This window comes from Neofelis nebulosa, chromosome 16, assembly GCF_028018385.1.
Source record: "Neofelis nebulosa isolate mNeoNeb1 chromosome 16, mNeoNeb1.pri, whole genome shotgun sequence".
Classification (NCBI taxonomy): Eukaryota; Metazoa; Chordata; class Mammalia; order Carnivora; family Felidae; genus Neofelis; species Neofelis nebulosa.
The window spans coordinates 9601773-9617517 of NC_080797.1; the positions used below are offsets into that span (position 1 = coordinate 9601773).

General features: G+C 40.1%; 1 protein-coding gene across 2 annotated transcripts in view; it reads right to left on the minus strand.

Moving 5' to 3' along the window:
• PIGL (phosphatidylinositol glycan anchor biosynthesis class L) overlaps positions 1 to 15745 on the minus strand; it is a 76320-nt gene that overhangs the window by 57902 nt on the left and 2673 nt on the right. For both annotated transcript variants that reach the window (XM_058704716.1, XM_058704715.1), the window contains exon 2: positions 4185 to 4284. In XM_058704716.1, coding sequence (XP_058560699.1) covers positions 4185 to 4284 — 100 coding nt within the window. The remainder of the gene's footprint in view (positions 1 to 4184; positions 4285 to 15745) is intronic.

Genomic DNA, 15745 nt, shown 5'->3' on the forward strand with positions numbered 1-15745 from the left:
TAATTTTTAAAAATGTTTTATTTATTTTTGAGAGAGAGAGAGAGAGAGAGAGAGAGAGAGACAGAGCGTGAGCAAGGGAAGGGCAGAGAGAGAGAGGAAGACACAGAATCCAAAGCAGGCTCCAGGCTCTGAACTGTCAGCACAGAGCCTGACTCGGGGCTTGAACTCGTGAACCACAAGATCATGAGCTGAGCTGAAGTCAGATACTCAACCAACTGAATCACCCAGGCGTCCCTAGACATCAGATATTTCTGACGTCAGAATAATGTTTATTAAATAATGTTTATTTATTTATTTATTTTTTTTGTGTGTGTGGGGGGGTGAGGGGCAGAGAGAGAGGGAGATAGAGGATCCAAAACAGGCTCTGCACTGTCAGCGCAGAGCTTGATGTGGGACTTGAACTCACAAATTGTGAGCGGAAACTGAGAGTCGGATACTTAACCGACTGGGCCACCCAGGAGCCCCAGTGGTAACTTCTTTGTGCACAGACATAGCAGCCTCTACTTTTGCACTTCCTTCCTGTCCTTAGCTGTATATCTAGAATGTAGATAACAGAAACCACCTACCAGACAAATGAGCTATCTTTTCCTTATAGATTTCCCTCATATGTCTCAGGGTTAAGGTCAACTGTTGAGTAAAGTTACCAGTTCATCCTAGAAATTGGTTAGTGTTTACCTACTTATAGGTAAACCATCCAAATGGGGCTCAGCTCCCGGACAAACAGTATCTGAAAATGATGATATAACTAGATACAGGTTATAGTAACGATGTAACTTATTTAGGACTCGTGCCCTATAAAAATGGCAGAGTAAATGTTGTTTTGTAGGAATGAATTGAAAACATCAGCAGAATTACTACTTTGGCCTTTTACATGCTTTAAGGGTGATCATTTTTTTTTCTTTGCCTATACTTAAAGGAACTTGTGTCTTCATCATGTTTTAAGTTGTATTATCCTGTTCTTGCACATTAGCCAATAACATTAAAAAAAAACCTCAAAAAAAAAAGGAAGCAAGGACAATCGAATTTATAATAAATCCCAAAAGTTATGTTGCTGGTGAAGAACAGATATTTAAGCCCCAAAGCTAGTAATACTCACAAACTCCAGCTGCTGTTATATAGACCTCTGATTTTTTAAAATAACAACAGTAAACAATAATAAGACACTAAAAAATATTTTTATATGCCAGAAAATAGTAGGAGAAAGGAGTGTCGTGTGGTACTTGACATTTTTTCTATATAAAAATTAAAAAAAAAATTTTTTTTTAACGTTTATTTATTTTTGAGACAGAGAGAGACAGAGCATGAACAGGGGAGGGGCAGAGAGAGAGGGAGACACAGAATCTGAAACAGGCTCCAGGCTCTGAGCGGTCAGCACAGAGCCCGACGCGGGGCTCGAACTCACGGACCGCGAGATCATGACCTGAGCCGAAGTCGGCCGCTTAACCGACTGAGCCACCCAGGCGCCCCTATATAAAAATTTTCAAACAGAAAAGTTAACAAGAATAGTATAATGAACACTCATGTACCTTTCACCAAGGCCCAATTTGTTAATATTGTGCTATTTTGGTTTAATCTATATAGGTATGCATTTTTTTCCCCAAATCATTTTAAAGTAAATTACAGACATCTTGATCAGTCATATTATATTTGGCCTTGATTTTCAATATCTGCTTTTCAAGTATTTTTTCATTCATGTTTTATAAAATCCTTTAAAAAAGATTTAAAAAAAAAGAATTATTATGTTTATCCTGTTAAACAGCAAGACTTACAGGGGTGCCTGGGTGGCTCTGTCAGTTAAGTGTCTGACTTCTGCTCAGGTCATGATCTTGTGGTTTGCAAGCCTGAGCCTCGCATTGGGCTCTCTGCTGTCAGCGTGGAGCCTGCTTTGGATCCTCTGTCCCCCTCTCTCTCTGCCCCTCCCCTCTTGCTCTCTCTCTCTCTCTCAAAAATAAATAAACATTTAAAAAAATGGGGCGCCTGGGTGGCTTGGTCAGTTAAGTGTCCGACTTTGGCTCAGGTCATGATCTCGCGGTCTGTGAGTTCGAGCCCCGCATCGGGCTCTGTGCTGACCGCTGAGAGCCTAGAGCCTGTTTCAGATTCTGTGTCTCCCTCTCTCTCTGCCCCTCCCCTGTTCATGCTCTGTCTCTCTCTGTCTCAAAAATAAATAAATGTTAAAAAAAAAAATTTTAAAAAGCCAAGATTTACAGTGTAAGAGAAAAGAGATTTGATGTGTTAATCAAAGGCATTAAACAAATCCCCTGAAATATTAACTCTACATTGCAGTCATTAGTATTCCTGATTTCTTTTTCCTTAAACAAATATATATATACTAGCTCTGTCCACTATGAAGTTCAAGTAACCACAGGAAATAACACCATAGAAATAAACACTCAAGTAACTCTGGCTATGGTCTCTAAACGCCACACCTTCCCAAGAGACACCAAAACTCCTTGGAGGGATGGCTGATGCCAGGACTGAGGCAGGAAAGAACACAAGAAGGTGCTGGGAAATCTGGTTGTCCTTGATAGCAAGCAAATTCTACAAGACTAAAGAGGTCACACCCAAAGGACACAGGGGCTAACATGAAGAGTCTCAACAGTCACAGATGAGACAACCGGAGGATCAAAGAACATGACTGAAACTGAAACCCTGAATACCTAAAAACACATAGGTACTCAATGAAATGAAAAAGTGCCCTCCCCCATCCAAGCAACAAACAACAGATTACCACTGGAAGTACGTAGGGCATGAACTCCTTATTCTGAAAATGGCAATTATCTGAAAATGGCCATTAAAGAATTAAGCATTTATCCTGCTGTCTTTTCGGATCAAATTATATATTGGGATAATTAAATAAATAGCCCCAGTTGATAAAGTTTTGCTTTGCAGCTAATATCCTAAGAATGCAGGAGATATTTAGAAACTCCGCATTCGGCTATTTCTAGTTAAATGGTGATTCAGGCAATCGTGAAAACATTACATGAAAGGCGGGTGTGGGTCTTTAAAATGAAAGGAACAGCTGTTGCCATGTGAATTCACTGATCCATCGTGGAGTCACCGTGAGACAATCAGATGGCATGTGTCCCCTGAAATGATGCTATATGAAGTGCACGGTATAGTTTATGCAGTATTCTCACCCCTGAAAGTTACAGTTAAGTTCTAGTTTGCAAGAAATACGGATGACAGAACAAATACCATGAGGAGGCAGGCAGACAGATCCAGAATGTGTGACGTCCTGTATGACAAGTAAGTTTTCTCAACAATCAAAGACAAGGTGGGGAAGGGAGGAAGGGGCAATGAAACAGAGTATCAACCAATTATGCGAGTGGACTCCTTCACATCCTGACTTGAAAAAATCAACTGTAAAAAGACGGTGAGCTACTTAGACAAACATCTATGGATTAGGTAGGTGTTGGGGGGGACACCAGGGAATTGTTGCTATTAATTTTGTTAGAGGTGATGATGATGGCATTGTGACCATAGGAAAAAAAAATGTCTATCTTCTCAAGAGAGGTGTATCTAAGTATGTGGGCGTGAAAGGACCTGAGGCCTAGATTTTCTTAAAAAATGCTTCATACATTGGGGCGCCTGGGTGGCTCAGTCGGTTAAGCGTCCGACTTCAGCTAGGTCACGATCTCGCGGTCCATGAGTTCGAGCCCCGCGTCAGGCTCTGGGCTGATGGCTCGGAGTCTGGAGCCTGTTTCCGATTCTGTGTCTCCCTCTCTCTCTGCCCCTCCCCCGTTCATGCTCTGTCTCTCTCTGTCCCAAAAATAAATAAAAAACGTTGAAAAAAAATTAAAAAAAAATGCTTCATACACATACAAGTTGTTAAGTGGGGAATAGATGAAGCAAGTATAATAAAAAAGGTCTGATAATTAACTGGGCTTAGGAGTAGGCATACGGGGGTTCATGGCACTGTTCTTCATACTTCTGTGTAGTTTTGAAAATTTCATACCATTTTTTTTTTTAAAGATTAAAGTAGCTGTCTTCAGAGACAGAATCTGAACAGACGTTGAAAACATTTATTTGCGTTACTGTCACTTAAAAACAAATGTGAAACTATTTTAAGTAGACTTCTCAAATAAGATGTTCTTACACACCCACATTCGTTTTTTTGTGTCTTTTGAGCGTACCATTGCATATTTATTGCCAGCGAATTTCTACATTTTTGAAAGATACATTACCTGTTGTCAATAATCATTATACTGGAGGGTGGAATCCCCAAAACATCACAGCTCTGCAAAAGTTCTTTCTTACGAATCTCCCCTTGATTGTAGTAATTTCCTGGAGGTAACAAATATACCTAGATTTAACACTGGAAATGTATCAGTTTACTCATTCTTATCTTGTTCTTTTAAGGGACTTAAGCTGCCTGAAAAATGTGTGGTTATGATAAAAAATTGAAGAAAATACACTAGGTTCACTCCAGTGAGACCACCGGCAGCCCAGTCTTTAGAAGTACCATTTGATCCTTCCCCACCTCTGTTTCTATCTGTCTGTCCATCTGTCTATCTCTCTGCATTTCAGTTGCATGCTACAGGAAGTATGGCACATCGCCAAGACCACTGGCTTTGGAGTTAAGCAGATTTAAAAGGAATTCTTCTATAACTACTTAGAATAAGTTAGGTACCTGGGAACAGTATTAGTTTGGCCCCTTTAAATTGATAGTACTCCAGTATCTGTTAAACATTTATTTAAAGAAGAGGCTCTTACTCCTAAGTATTACAGGAAAATGTGCCCCTAGGGATCTTGACCACATCAATGCCCCGAATAGCTTATGTAACCTTTATTTTCCCAACACATGTAGTCTATTTCCTAAGAATGGTTCTGGTAAGTACAGCTTCCCTGTATCCTTACAAATAATATACAGGGAAGTTTTAGTACCACTTAAACTGCATTTACGAGCAATTGTCTAGCTAATGCACCCCTTAATTCAACTCTCCAGCAGATAATTGCATGTGTAATATGTGCCCGTTACCTAACTTTCCTGAGCCACAGTTTCCCCATCTGTAAAGTGGAGATGATGGTCATCTTTGGAGGCTTTCCTGAGGAGTACATGAGACCGCACACATCCATCCAGTTCAGTACTCTGTTTTCTCTTTCCTCCACCTCTTTATCTTTTTTTTTTTTTTTTTTCAACGTTTTTTATTTATTTTTGGGACAGAGAGAGACAGAGCATGAACGGGGGAGGGGCAGAGAGAGAGGGAGACACAGAATCGGAAACAGGCTCCGGGCTCCGAGCCATCGGCCCAGAGCCTGACGCGGGGCTCGAACTCACGGACCGCGAGATCGTGACCTGGCTGAAGTCGGACGCTTAACCGACTGCGCCACCCAGGCGCCCCTCCACCTCTTTATCTTTACCCTCCCCCTCCTCCCCTTCCTTTCTTCCTGAATTACAATCATTTTCATTGTCCTGACCAAATGGCATTCCCTCTGGGAAGGCTTTCGTTCTTCCCCTGGCAAGGAATCATTTCCAGTGTGCTCATAAATATGAACTTTTCTCCATGATTGGATTACGAATTGCTAAATGTCATTGACCTTAAAAGTCAAAGTCTCGTTCAACTTTGTGTCATCCTGGTGTCCTGCACCCTAAACTCCCACATGAGACCTTTCAACTTTGGCAGGGGTTATTCCAGTGCTAGTTTTGAACTGTTTGAACCCAGGAAGGAGACAGTCATTACATTGTAGCCAACAAGGGCACTAACCCTAAAAAGACTCCAGATAGTTTTGTGTTGTCCTCATCACAACTTTTTCTTTTTACTTTTTTTTTTTTTTTTTTTTTTTTTTTTTTAATTTTTTTTTTCAACGTTTTAAATTTATTTTTGGGACAGAGAGAGACAGAGCATGAACGGGGGAGGGGCAGACAGAGAGGGAGACACAGAATCGGAAACAGCCTCCAGGCTCCGAGCTATCAGCCCAGAGCCTGACGCGGGGCTCGAACTCACGGACCGCGAGATCGTGACCTGGCTGAAGTCGGACGCTTAACCGACTGCGCCACCCAGGCGCCCCTTCTTTTTACTTTTTTTAAAAAAAGATAGAGGGGCGCCTGGGTGGCGCAGTCGGTTAAGCGGCCGACTTCAGCTCAGGTCACGATCTCGCGGTCCGTGAGTTTGAGCCTCGCGTCGGGCTCTGGGCTGATGGCTCGGAGCCTGGAGCCTGCTTCGGATTCTGTGTCTCCCTCTCTCTCTGCTCCTCCCCCGTTCATGCTCTGTCTCTCTCTGTCTCAAAAATAAATAAAAAAAAAAAAAAAAAAAAAAAAAAAAACGTTAAAAAAAGATAGAAGCTATAGTCAACCGGACGGTCGTTCTGTCTTAGGCTCCTCTCCAGTCTATCTACATACCCTCAACCATTTCATCTCTGGGTTCCTTGATCTTTGGTGATAAGGAGTCTAATGTACTCTAGTGACGTGATTCCTAAGTCCAGAGTCTGTGCACATCAGGCTCTCAGGATTGTGAGAAACTGTTTGGGATGGAGGCTAAGGAGTTTATTGCTTTGTGTTTGAATTAAGGAACTTAAAATAGGTTAGGGAGTTGAAGTCAGAGGTCATTTTAAGTATTTCCCCCAAGTATGGCGAACATGTAGGCACCTCAACAGAATAAGCGTCTGAGATCTGGCAGCAGCTCTTAAGGACACACTCTAGAAGTGTGTTGAGGGGTGCTTGGGGGCCACAGTCGGTTAAGCATCTGACTTCGGCTCACGTCATGATCTCACAGTGCGTGGGTTCCAGCCAGGTCATGATCTAGTAATTTGTGAATTCGAGCCCCGCGTTGGGCTCTGCGTTGACAGCCCGGGGCCCGGAGCCTGCTTCAGATTCTGTGTCTCCTTCTCTCTCTGCCCCTGCCCCACCTCCCCTACCTCTCAAAAATAACTAAACATTAACAACAACAGCAGCAGCAGCAGCAGCAACAACAACAACAACAACAACAACAACAACGAACTGTGTCCAAGTAGGGTAGGTGCACACTGGGATGCATAAGACTGTCTATTGGGGAGAGGAAAAGCTTTGGAACTTTTCCTCTTAATTTGTTTACCTTGTCCTTCATAAATATTAACTTTCGTCAGTGTTTCATAATGTACACATTAACTCAGTGGTCCATGTACTTAATATAATTATAAATAAACATACATATAATGAGAGTATTTGCTCAAAAGTTTTTATCAGTAGGAAAATGTGACCCAAAAAGGAGATCATTGGAGATCATTATTCTAGAAAACAGAAAATCGGATTAATGTAGATTTGTTTACATAGAACTACACTGTGTGTGTGTGTGTATGTGTGTGTGTGTGTGTGTGTGTGTGTGTGTGTAAGTGATAAGTTTATGGATAACTGTGCTTAGTGAAGTCTTCCATCTTGTGATAACTAGTATTTCTCAATAATTACTAGTAATCATAATGACATTTAATGGAAATTAAAGCCATTTTGTAAAGACCCACACTTATGCACCACAGTGTATAAAGGTAAACATTTTTTTACTTTAAAATTAAAATTTAATTTATTCTAAGTAGGTAAAATACTTACACCATTAAAAATCAAAAGGAACAACATCATAAAAAGTCCCTCTTTCACTCCTTTAGTTACCCTACCTTGTAAGTTTTAAGTTGTTAAAATGAGAAATGGATTGAGGATCGAAACATCATGGGCCCAATACTTTCTACTAACTTTATGAATACTGAGGAAATTCCTTAAGTTCCTGGGTTTCAAGAACACTAGCAAGGTTTTTTTCTTGAACACGACCAAGTTAATTTTAAAATAAATGTATTTGAAAGAAAAAAAGGTCAACATTTGCTCAACTGTAAAATGAAGGATTTTAGGTCCTTTCTGGCCAGTTAAGGTCTACCCAGGAAAACAGAAACCAAGCCAAATATTTACATCAGTAAGAATTTAATGAAAATAACTTAATACATAACTGGTGGAAGATCTGAGGACCAGTCAGGGACCAGTGAAGTGGCCCAGAGATTAGTGACAGTAAGAAGAAACTAGCAAAACTAGGTTGGACAGATAAAAGGAGGGGGCAGTGTTCTTAGAACCCAAAGGCCTAGGTTCCCCAAAGGAAGTTGAAACCAAAAGAGCTAGACTCTCTTCCGTTAGAATGTGTCCATAGAATCAAGCTGGAGAAATCACGTTTTAAAAACGAAACTAGAATTGGGGTGCTTTGTGGCTCAAGTCTGTTAAGCGTCTGACTCTTGGTCTCGGCTAAGTTTATATCTCAAGGTTCATGAGTTCGAACCTCACCTGGGGCTCTGCGGTGGCAGCATAGAACCTGCTTGGGAGGCTGTCTCCCCATCTCTCTGCTCCTCCCCCGGGTGCTCTCTCTCTCTCTCTCTCAAAGATGAATAAACATTAAAAAAAGTAAATAAACTTAAAAAAAAAGGTCAAATTACTTGAACAGAAAACGGTTTTCCAAAGATAGATGGCCAATAAGCACATGAAAAGATGCTCAATATCATTAGTCGTAAGAGAAATTAAGGCAAAACCACAATGAGGTATCATTTCATACCCACTAGGACGGCTATAGCAAAAACAAACTCAGCTTGTTTAATGTTGCTTTTTAACTATGAATAATTCTTCAACATTTTCCTTATTGAGATATATTTAGATCCAACCACCAAAGTGTTAGTCTCATTTAACATTTTTCTTTCTGACCTAACGCATTTGAGATTTCTTTAAAAACAATTTTTTTTTTTTGGGGCGCCTGGGTGGCGCAGTCGGTTAAGCGTCCGACTTCAGCCAGGTCACGATCTCGCGGTCCGTGAGTTCGAGCCCCGCGTCAGGCTCTGGGCTGATGGCTCGGAGCCTGGAGCCTGTTTCCGATTCTGTGTCTCCCTCTCTCTCTGCCCCTCCCCCGTTCATGCTCTGTCTCTCTCTGTCCCAAAAATAAATAAAAAACGTTGAAAAAAAATTAAAAAAAAAAACAAAACAATTTTTTTTAATGATTATTTGTTTTTGAGAGAGAGAGAGAGAGAGAGAGAGAGAGCAAGCAGGGAAGGGACAGAGAGAGAGGGAGACACAGATCTGAAGCAGGCTCCAGGCTCCGAGCTCTCAGCACAAGAGCCCGATGCAGGGCTCGAACTTGTGAAATGTGAGATCATGACCTGAGCTGATGTCCGACGCAGTCAGCATCTGACTCTTGGTTTCAGCTTGGGTCATGACCTCATGGTTTGTTGAGTTTGAGTCCCCCAAAAAACAAACACAAAACTTACAGATGTAGATGAGGATGTGGAGAAAATACACCCTTGTGCATTGCTGGTGGGAACATAAAATGATACATCTGCCATGGAAAACAGGATGGGGATTCCTCAAGAATTTAAACATAGAATTAACATGTAACTCTGCAATTCTACTCCTAGGTATATACTAAAACAACAACAACAACTGAAAACAGGGACTCAAACAGATAACTTATATACCTGTGTTCACAGCAGCATTATTCACAATAGCCAATTTTCCACAATAAAAAATATTTAAAAATTAGATTTGCAATGGGGCGCCTGGGTGGGTCAGTTGGTTAAGCATCCAACTTTGGGCTCAGGTCATGATATCACAGTTTGTGAGTTTGAACACTGCATTGGGCTCTCTGCTGTCAGCACAGAGCCTGCTTCGGATGCTCTGTCCCCTTTCTCTCTGACCCTCCCCTGCTCGTTCTTTCCCTCAAAATAAACAAATAAACTTAAAAAAAATTAGATTTGGGGCGTCTGGGTGGCGCAGTCGGTTAAGCGTCCGACTTCAGCCAGTTCACGATCTCGCGGTCCGTGAGTTGAGCCCCGCGTCAGGCCCTGGGCTGATGGCTCGGAGCCTGGAGCCTGTTTCCAATTCTTTGTCTCCCTCTCTCTCTGCCCCTCCCCCGTTCATGCTCTGTCTCTCTCTGTCCCAAAAATAAATAAAAAACGTTGAAAAAAAATTAAAAAAAAATTAGATTTGCATTGAATAAAAAATCTTTTAGTTACTAGTTATCACTGTAAAACAGAAATTATGTCTTTAAAACTGGTAGAGGGGTGCCTGGCTGGCTCAGTCAGTGGAACACGCGACTCTTGATCTTGGGGTTATGAGCCCCACATTGGCTGTAGAGATTACTTAAAAATAAAATCTTAAAAAAAATAAAACAAATAAAACTGTAGAACAAGGTTTTTTTTTTTTTTTTTTTATGTTCATTTATTTTTTGAGACGGAGAGAGACAGAGCATGAATGGGGGAGGGGCAGAGAGAGAGGGAGACACAAAATCGGAAGCAGGCTCCAGGCTCTGAATCATCAGCCCAGAGCCTGACGCAGGGCTCAAACTCACGAGCCGTGAGATCGTGACCTGAGCTGAAGTCCGACGCTCAACCCACTGAGCTACCCAGGCACCCCTGTAGAACAAGGTTTTAAAAGATCATTAAAAACAAAATATCAAGCCGCCAATATTGAGAAACACTGCCATACTCTATTATCAACCAATATACACTACTTGTAAGTACTGTATTTTTTTAAAAAATTTATTCAAGTAGAGTTGATACACAATGTTACTTAGTTTCAGCCACAGTAAATACTGTATTTTCTGATTATTCCTAAAAGGAGTGCGTTAATATTGATTTCACTAAGGGAAATAACACTTTTTGTTAGTTTCTCTGATCTGTGACATACAGATATGTCCTCATTAACAGGGCCAATCATTTGGGAAACTTTTTCTGACTATCTAGGCATATTTGTATCACATGGAATTACAAGTATGCACTGCATGAGAACAGTGTCCAACTCTTTGCAATGAGCAGTTGTAACAAGTATTTCCAATACTAAGTTCTTCAAAATGAATTGTTTTGATTATTCCCATTCTACACCTCTATTAGATTAGCTCTCCTGCATTTTCTTTCTTCTTCTCTGATGTTTATTAGCATTTCTTTTATGATTTCTCATAGTTTAAGCAAGTCCTTTAAAATTCTAACTTATTAAGTAAACAAAAGCTTGGAAAGTATGTAGCATTCTTTAATTAGGTAAATATTCAGCAAGACATAAACATTTTTATAGATGCTTATTATACACTGTTAAGTTCAAAATAGGGGTTGTGTATAAAGTTATCTGGCCTATAAATTCTAAGCTTAATTATAAAAAAGGTAAGTAAATATATGCTTAGAAATACATAAAATGCTCATAAATAGCTAACCTATCAGTTAACCCATCAGTGTCAACATTTATGAATAAGCATTGTTTTCAGTTAATCCTTGGATGCCTATGTATTCTTTGGTTGGCATGATTATACGGAGATCCTATCAACCTAAACCTTAGAGAAAAGTACCTATTTCATTTATATATGTGTGTATTTATAATATAAAAATATGAAATTTTTACTTTATTTATTTTTATAAATTAGGACTGGAAATATATGTAACCTTTAAGTCATGTTCTGAAGTTCCTGTAACTCCCTTAAAGAAACAGAATTCATGTTTTTATTTATTTTATTTTTTAAATTATTTTTTAATTTTTTGTTTGATTTTTATTGAAATGTAATTGATGTATAACATTAGTTTCCAGTGTACGCAGAACTCATATTTTTAAGTATTGCTAATTTATTCCATTCTTAACAGGTTGCAGCTAATATTTAAAATCAGGCTGTTTTAGAAATTTCAGGGGCGCCTGGGTGGCGCAGTCGGTTAAGCGTCCGACTTCGGCCAGGTCACGATCTCGCGGTCCGTGAGTTCGAGCCCCGCGTCAGGCTCTGAGCTGATGGCTCGGAGCCTGTTTCCGATTCTGTGTCTCCCTCTCTCTCTGCCCCTCCCCCGTTCATGCTCTGTCTCTCTCTGTCCCAAAAATAAATAAAAAACGTTGAAAAAAAAATTAAAAAAAAAAAAAAAGAAATTTCAAATGTGGGGGTGCCTGGGTGTCTCAGTCGGTTAAGCGTCCAACTTCAGCTCAGGTCATGATCTCACATTTCACAAGTTCGAGCCCTCCATCGGGCTCTTGTGCTGAGAGCTCGGAGCCTGGAGCCTGCTTCAGATCTGTGTCTCCCTCTCTCTCTCTCTCTCTCAGAAATAAATAATCATTAAAAAAAAATTAAAAAAAGAAATCTCAAATGTGTTAGGTCAGAAAGAAAAATGTTAAATGAGACTAACACTTTGGAGGTTGGATCTAAATATATCTCAATAAGGAAAATGTTGAAGAATTATTCATAGTTAAAAAGCAATATTAAAAATAACCTGATTAAGTTCTGTTTTAGGAAATAAAGTGAATCAGATGTCTGGAGAGACCTTCTTAGGACAGAATACCTGAGCATGTGAAATAAAAGGCAAACATGGTTTAGAATGTATGGCTAAATTAGCAGGAAAGTAAGGGCTATCTTTGGAGGTCTTAAATAACAGGTAAGCACAAATCCAGACAGGTGGAGGGCACCTGAAGCCAGGGTGCCTTGAGGGTATCTGTCTATGGCTTAAAGTCAGAGGAGGAGATAAAGATTGGGCACAAATAAGGAGACCTCTACACAAAGACAGGACCTTTGAAAGGCAATGTTTACAACAGGGGAACTAGAAAAAAACTCACTCTAGACAGAGATGGTGACAGGTCTCTGTCAGACCTGCTTCTAGTGTAAAGGGAAATAAGAAAAATGTCAACCCCTTGAGAATTGTTAACTACATGTTTGTCTTCACTTGGTGTGGCACACGGGTGTTTTCCAAAAATAGCTACTGCAGTATTTCCAGTCCCACATGCACTTAGAGAACCTTGCTGCTCTCTATCAACAGGTTGAGTCTATTTCTCTCCTTGAATCTGGACGGGACCTAGGACTGTCCTGACAAACAGAACGTGGTGAAAGTGATACTGCCTGATTTCCAAGGCTAGACCATAAAAGGCAATGTGGCTACCCCCAGCACAGGCTCGCTCTCTCTCGGTTATTGCCCAGGAACCCAGCTACCAGCTTGAGAAGAAGCCCAAGCCACAGGGATTTACCATATGTTGTTGTTGTGGCCGATGGCCTTTGGGTTGGCCAGCTGAGGTACTGAGCATTGTGGGGTAGAGACTACTGTGCTCAGTTTGGAACCATGAGTGAGAAGGAATAATTATCATTTTAAGCCACTAGGTTTTGAGATAATTTGTTACGCAGCATTAGACAGCTAACACACTTGGGTTTGGGCCCTAAATTTATACTACCCCTGTAGCCTGAAAAAAATCTCAATCTAAAATTTTGGTTTATAGTGATCAAAGGTAGATAGTGCCCTTTGGTGCCTGACTGAAGCAAATATAAATCATCCAAATATTATCATAAATATGGTTCCAAGAAACATGTGCTCACAATGGAAAAAAAAAAAACACAAAATACACTTGGAAACAAGTTACTCAGAATAAGTTACTCAAAGAGCAAAATCAGACACACAGACTACAAACACTGGACTTATTAGAAGCAGATAGATGTATTTAATATGTTTAAAGAAATAAAGAGAGCATCAAACTATGAGAATGTAACAAAACTATAATATTTGCAACGAGAGCCTCTGGATATGAGAAACAGATTAAAGAACAGAATTACTAATTGTCTCAATACATATATAAGACTTATTATAGGGGCGCCTGGGTGGCGCAGTCGGTTAAGCGTCCGACTTCAGCCAGGTCACGATCTCGCGGTCCGTGAGTTCGAGCCCCGCGTCGGGCTCTGGGCTGGTGGCTCGGGGCCTGGAGCCTGTTTCCGATTCTGTGTCTCCCTCTCTCTCTCTGCCCCTCCCCCGTTCATGCTCGGTCTCTCTCTGTCCCAAAAATAAATAAAAAACGTTGAAAAAAAAAATTAAAAAAAAAAAAAAGACTTATTATAAAACGATTTAACAGACATTAAAGAAGGCCAATGTAAATGAAAAGACAGACTATAAGATCATAGATGGGAAGGACTATATGGAAAATGTTAGCTTTCCCTTTACTCATCAACGGAGTTGGTGAAATCCCAATAAAAATGCCAGACACTTTTCCTTGAACATGACCAAACTTACTCTGAAATGTATTTGGAAGAAAAAAGGTCAGAAATAGCAAACATGTCCTAAAGAACAACAAATCAGAGGGCTCATCATACCAGATAATGGTGTATAAAAGCTACAGCCATACAGGGGCGCCTGGCAGGCTCAGTTGGTGGAGCGTGTAACTCTTGATCTTGGGGTTGTGAGTTTGAGACCCAGGTTGGGTCTAGAGGTTACTTAAAAATCTTAATGTTTATTTATTTTTGAGACACACATACACACACACACACACACCCACACATAGAATCCAAGGCAGGCTCCAGGCTGTCAGCACAGAGCCTGACTTGGGGTTCAAACTCATGAACTGTGAGATCACAACCTGAGCTGAAGTCAGAGGCTTAAACAACTGAGCCACCCAGTCTCCCCTACCTAGCCCTATTTTTAAAGACGAGCTTGAAAGAAAACCTCTTTGGAGAAGTTTCTTTAATCTAAAACCCTGAGATGACAATTCATACTTTTCGCCATTTTGTGTCTACAGTTTTCTCTATCATGCCATTACAGCTTTTACTATGTTGTATCACAAGTTATTAGTTTCCTGTTTTTCATGTTAAAATAAATTAGGATTGTGGGTGATGTTGAATCTGTACATTTTTGAATGAGTTTGGGATTTTAAAAGTAATTTAAAAAATTAAAAGTAATTTAAAAATTACAAGAGAGAACAATGCGGAAATTACAAGAGAAAATTACAAGAGAGCCCGATGCGGGGCTCAAACCCACGAACCGCGAGATCATGACCTGAGCCAAAGTTGGACTGTTAACCGACTGAGCCATCCAGGTCCCCAAAGAGAGAACAATTTAAATGGCAAGTTCGATTCAGAGGAAACACTGAAAGACAAAGATTCTGTGTGTTTAATATGTACCAAGGGCATGCTTTATAATTTTTCACTTGAAAAAATGTTAATTTCTGGCTCAACCTGCTGAAAAATAAGGAGAAATTTACTAAGGAAGCCACCACCCCTATAATACTTGGAAAATAAAACCCAGGTTTCTCTCATAGATCTTGGAACAAATTTGTTATAATTTGACCCCCACAGTTATAATATAAAACATAAATACCACTAAAAGCAAACAATGAGGTCATAACCTCTATCTGTCTACAATTAATATCCTTAATAGGACAAGCTGAGAAAAAAAGTGCTTAGATCCATATTCTCAATAAATATGAAAAATGGGTTAATCTTATTGGCAACAAAAAGATTTTGAGGGGATAAAGTGTTATACCAAGAAGTAATATAAAAAAAAAATGCTAATCAGTGCTAGAGAGCATGTTATATTAAGGCAGATAATCTTACTACCTGTCAGTGAGAATATAAATTGGTATGTTTTAGGGATGCAAGTTGCATGCAAAGCCTTGAAACAGCCAAATTTAGAAATCAGTCCTATCGAAATAATACGAAATACATAAAGATGTTCACTGTTATCTGTAATAGTGATATACTGGGGAAGAAAAAACATCTAAATATGCATACAATAAAGGGATCACTAAATTAAGGTTTACCTCTATGAAAACCATTTAAAAGGCTATTATCCTGAAACCTTTATTACACTATGTTAAGTAACTAGAATTTATTTATTTTTTAAATATTTTTTAAAATTCATTTTTGAGAGACAGAGAGAGACAGAACATGAGTGCGGGAGGGGCAGAGAGAGAGGGAGACACAGAATTCTAAGCAGGCTCCAGGCTCCAAACTGTCAGCACAGAGCCCAAGGCAGGGCTCGAACTCAGGAACTGGGAGATCATGACGGGAGCCGAAGTCGGATGCTCAACCCACTGAGCCACCCA